The sequence below is a fragment of the Scyliorhinus canicula genome, chromosome 19 (assembly GCF_902713615.1).
Source record: "Scyliorhinus canicula chromosome 19, sScyCan1.1, whole genome shotgun sequence".
NCBI lineage: Eukaryota > Metazoa > Chordata > Chondrichthyes > Carcharhiniformes > Scyliorhinidae > Scyliorhinus > Scyliorhinus canicula.
In genome coordinates, this window is record NC_052164.1 from 40,209,756 (window position 1) to 40,214,960 (window position 5,205).

At 42.4% G+C, this 5,205-nt stretch overlaps 1 protein-coding gene across 1 annotated transcript; it reads left to right on the forward strand.

Moving 5' to 3' along the window:
* The first annotated feature begins 1,342 nt into the window (after window positions 1–1,342).
* LOC119953983 (interferon alpha-F-like) lies at window positions 1,343–4,758 on the forward strand. The gene is made up of 4 exons (XM_038778759.1): window positions 1,343–1,474; window positions 1,594–1,683; window positions 4,313–4,552; window positions 4,660–4,758. The coding sequence occupies exons 1-4, from the start codon at window positions 1,343–1,345 to the stop codon at window positions 4,756–4,758; spliced, it is 561 nt and encodes a 186-aa protein (XP_038634687.1).
* Window positions 4,759–5,205: the final 447 nt, after the last annotated feature.

Sequence of the window (5,205 nt, forward strand, 5' to 3'; positions counted from 1 at the left end):
CTTGTCCATAGGGGATGGCTTCTTTAATGTGTTTCGGGTGAAAGCTGGAGAAGTGGAGCATCGTGAGATTATCTGTGGGCTTGCGGTAAAGCGAGGTGCTGAGGTGACCGTCCTTGATGGAGACGAGTGTGTCCAAGAATGGAACTGAATTTGGAGAATAGTCCATGGTGAGTTTGATGGTGGGATGGAACTTATTGATGTCATCGTGCGTGTGTCCGTGTCTCTCTGTGTCTCTCTCTTGTGACAATAAGTTTATTGTCACAAGTAGGCTTCAATGAAGTTACTGTCGCCACATTTCCGGCGCCTGTTCGGTGAGGCTGGAACGGGAATTGAACCAGCGCTGCTGGTCTTTTTTCTTCATTACAAACCAGCTGTTTAGCCCACTGTGCTAAACCAGCCCCTAGCAATCAGATCAACTGTCCCTTTATTGTCCCCTTGATATGATTCCGTTGGATTAAGAGAAAATAATTTTCTTCAACAAAATTGATCCAAATTGTTGGGGCTTTGAATTGGAACCGAGCGCCGCTTGTGATTTTCTATCTGGGATCTTCCTATCCTTAGTTCGGGAATTTCCAGCTTTCAGATTCCTTCCCTCACACAGGGAGCAAACGAACCATTCGCCTCCTGAAGGAAAGTACCGCAAGCAGATTTCACTTTTCCAACGTAACACATCGCCAGACCCTCCTCTTAACACGGAGAGCATGGCAGAGAGAGATCCTCCCAACAAAGTCCAGATACACACACAGACACACAGAGATACAGACACACAGAGAGACACAGAGAGACACAGACACACAGAGAGACACAGAGAGACACGGACACACAGAGAGACAGAGACACACAGAGATACAGACACAGAGAGACACAGACACACAGAGAGACACAGACACACAGAGAGACACAGAGAGATACAGACTCACAGAGAGACAGAGACACACAGAGTGACACAGAGACACAGAGAGACACACACAGACACACAGAGACACAGACACACAGAGAGACACAGACACACAGAGTGACACACAGAGACACAGACACATAGAGAGACACACACAGACACACAGAGACACACAGGCACACAGAGACACAGACAGAGGGAGACAGACAGACAGACAAACTCAGAGAGACACACAAAGAGACACAGACACACAGAGAGACACAGACACACAGAGAGACGCAGAGACACAGACAAAGATAGGCACACAGACACACAGAGACACACAGAGAGACACAGACACACAGAGAGACACAGACACACAGATAGAGACACAGAGAGAAGTTGATCTCGCATTAGATCAGTGTCTGATTCTCAGCTCCGTGTCTCACTCTGGCTCGGTTGCTCATGGCTCTGGCGAGTATTTGGAGGTTTGTGACGGTGTTGTTCCTCTTGTCCGGGACCCTCAGTCTGGGCTGTGAGAGGCTGCAGTTACAGCAAGTTCTCAACACAGAGACACTCGGCAAACTGAATGAAATGGTGAGCTGAAGCTGGTTTCTGAGCGGCCTGTGAATCACATTGGATCTACTTGCTGTGAAATGTTATTTCTGGAGAAATAGTTTGTAGTTTTTAATGAGATTATATTTTACTCCTCTCAGGGTGGCCCCTTTCCCAGGCACTGTATAAAACACAGGCACGCGCTGAAAACCAAGCCCTTGAACCTGGTGAAGCTTTCGAAGGGATTAGAGGTGAGTGAAAACTCGGTTCATTTCATTCAGACTCGGGGTTTTATAGAAAGTTAGGACAACAACCTGATCGGAACCGGGAACATCAGGAATTTTCAATAGAGAGATTTGCACCCATTGTGATAATGATAGCAGCTTCTGTCGTTATATTTCACTCTGTATCTCACCCATGAACTGTATCACTCTCTCTTCCCGCATTCACTATCTCGTTATCTCTAACCCCTGATACTATGTCCCTCCCTCTGACCAACTCTTCCTCTCAAATTACTTTGCCTGCTGCAACGATCGGATTCGATCGAACAATTTTCATCTCTCTATCTCACTGTCTCTTAAGCTTGCATTCCTCTCATCAACGACTTCCTCCTCCAAAATATAATTTATTCTTAAAATCTGTAGAAGTATATTCCAAAGTATTTCCACTTCAAATTGACAGAGTGCAATGAAATTCAACATGCCTCCGTGTACTAATTCCTAATCATATGTGTGCAATACAATTGTAATATTCTTCATGTTAACAATGCACATTCTCTATCAGATATATAGCTTCAGTGCAAAACAAGTCAAGATTGTTGATTAAAATGAGATAGACAAGGGAAAACTGTTTACATGTGTTAATGCTACAAGGTCCAGGAGATACAGGTTTAATACCCACATAAGGATATCATCCCCACAGCCACTTTTCCCAAACCAGTAGGAGTCAGATGATTCCGCAAGCGGAAATCCAAAAATCAATCTTGTGAGGTTTGTTTCCTGGTTTCCAGTGATGCAGGTGGGGTCAAGGGATGTTGTGGTGATGTCACTCATTGAGTGGCAGTCAGTACCTGGTCAAGTATCCTTACACCTGGAAGAGTTCAGGATGTGCTGAAAGTACCACAAACTCATACTTCCCACCACTTTCCTGAATCTCCTACAGTGCTTGCCCCTGCATGACTTCCATCCAGCTCTCACTCACTATAGAAATATAGCAACTCTTTGGTCCTCGGCTTCTAACAGCTGCATTGGGAGCAGTCTGCACCATTCCCAGTGGCACTGCCACAATGCTACCTCTTTATCCATTTTTACCCTGTCCAACTTACCCCTTTTTCTGTGATATTTGAAGCATCTGCTTCTGAACTGAAGACACATTCAAATTATTGATTTATTTCCTCAGCTACTTCTTCTATCTCCCAGAAAATGTATTGTTGTCCCCCTAATCACCCACCCTTCCTTCTATTTTTGTGCTTATAATTGATTTTTAGCTTCTTTTTTGGTTCGCTATCATCAATTCTAATGCATCCTATTGACACCACAATTTTTTTGATAATTCTGTTGTGGATGGTCTGTATTCAGCTTGGTTCTGTAATGCCCTAAGAGTCTAATTTTTGTCATAAGGTTTCATATTGTGATTTATTATAATTGCTTTTTCTTTTGTCTGAAGGGTCATCCACATTTAGATATCTTTCATCTCTGCTTCATCAAAAGGAATGAAGCCTTTAACCATAACATCTCCACTTTTAAAGTTGGTTGGGTCACAGCTAGAGTATTGTGTGCAGTTCTGGAATTCACATTATAAGTGGGATGTGATAGCACTGGAACAGGTGCAGAGGAGATTTACCAGGATGTTGCCTGGGCTGGAGAGTTTTAGCTATGAAGAGAGATCGAATAGACTGGTGGTGTTTTCTTGGAACAGAGGTCACTGAGGGGGGACATGATTATGATGCATAAAATTATGAGAGGCATAGATAGTGTAGACAGGAATAACCTTTTCCCCTGGGTGGAGGGATCAAGGACCAGGGGGCATGTGTTTAAGATAAGGAGCAGGAGGTTAAGAGGGGATGTGAGGAAAAGCTTTTTCACCCAAAAAGGATGGTGGGAGTGTGGAACAGACTGCCTGAAAGGGTGGTGGAAGCAGAGACCCTCAAAACATTTAAGGAGTAGTTAGATGTGCATTTGCGATGCCGAGGCACACATGGCTATGGGCCAAGTGGAAAATGGGATTAGAATATTGAGGTAGATATTTTTGACTGGTGTAGATGCAATAGGCCAAAGGGCTTTTTCTGTGTTCCAGGCCTCTTTGACCATATGACTCGATTGTATATTCCCTGTCTCAATGATATTTAGGCAGAACTAGCAGCATTGTGATAAAGCCACTGGACTAATAATCCGGAGGCATAGGATAATATTCTGGGAACAAGTCTACAGATTCCACCAGGTCAGCTGGTGGCATTCATGCTAAATTCATAAATGTGGAATGGGCAACTCGTCCCAGCAATCAAACTATCATTGATTGTTGTAAAGCTCCATCTGATTCTTTCATGTCCTTTTGGGAAAGAAAACCTGCTGCACTTACTCCGTGTGGATTACATGTGACTCCTGACTCACAGCCATGAGGGTAACCTTTAAATCTTCCCTGAAACATTCAATTAAGGATGGGCACAACACTTAGATTGGCCAGTGATGCACCCATCATATGAAAGACGAAATAATAATCTTTCTTTCCAATACAAATGTGCCAGATCCCCTTTTAAGTGACTAAATTAAACATCACCCATTTGAACATTTTTACATTTTTAAATTTTTGTTCTATGGCATAACTTATTCTAAGCCAAAGTTGAAGCACGTCCTCTCTAATGCCATTGTGTATTTTGTACAGACACAGGACAGGATCCAGATTCTCCATCAGACCCTGCGTCACATCAGCAAGATCTACAGCATGAACCTGGGCTCAGTCACCTGGGACCGGGACATGGTGGAAAACCTCCGCCTTCTCCTGGACCGACAGCTCAGTGAGCTGGAAGAATGTGTCAGGAAACAGGGATCAGAGCACAAAATGAGGAGAAACTCCGCCATTCATAATTACTTCAGGAAACTGGAGAAGTTTCTCAATCAGGAGGTGGGACATTGATAATTGACTGTGTGATTATTGGCTTGTACATCTTTTCAACCCAATTACAATTGTTCATTCCCTAACAGACTTTCCTGAATAATTTTATTTTTCAGAAATTCAGTGACTGTGCCTGGGAAATAATCCGCACTGAGACCAGGGCCCGATTACAACAGATGCTTTTAATAATGGTACAAATCAGCAGAAGAAACTGAAAAAAGATATTTAATACAGACTGGGAACAACAAAAGTTTATTTTAAATACTTTTCATTTGCAGCTATATTTTTCTATGGATGTTTGAAATTAATTTTATACTTTATTGTAATGATGAGAGAGCAATGAGTGACTTGATGAAATTGTTTATTGTTTTATTTATTTTAATATATTGATACCTACAGCCATGTTATTTTTGGGTGGCGAGTCTGGTTTGGAATGTTCTCTGAGGCTTTCAGGATGGGTTTCCAGAACAATAAACCCTGAGCCACTCTGTCCTTTCCCCAATAGACACCATTTTGAGATATTACAGTCTCCCTAACTGATTGATATTTATTGTTGTGATGTCTTTGTAGAATGAAATGTTACAATTTTATTCAGTGTGTAAAATGAGTTAAAAATATTAAGTTATTGATATTTATAAAGAGTTGGGGAATAGACTATGTTT

Bases quoted from the DNA above. Each gene is read 5' to 3' on its own strand.
- LOC119953983 (XM_038778759.1), top strand. From the start codon at position 1,343: ATGGCTCTGGCGAGTATTTGGAGGTTTGTGACGGTGTTGTTCCTCTTG. The intron at 1,475-1,593 runs GTGAGCTGAAGC...TACTCCTCTCAG, and splicing joins TCGGCAAACTGAATGAAATG to GGTGGCCCCTTTCCCAGGCA. The intron at 4,553-4,659 runs GTGGGACATTGA...TTTATTTTTCAG, and splicing joins AGAAGTTTCTCAATCAGGAG to AAATTCAGTGACTGTGCCTG.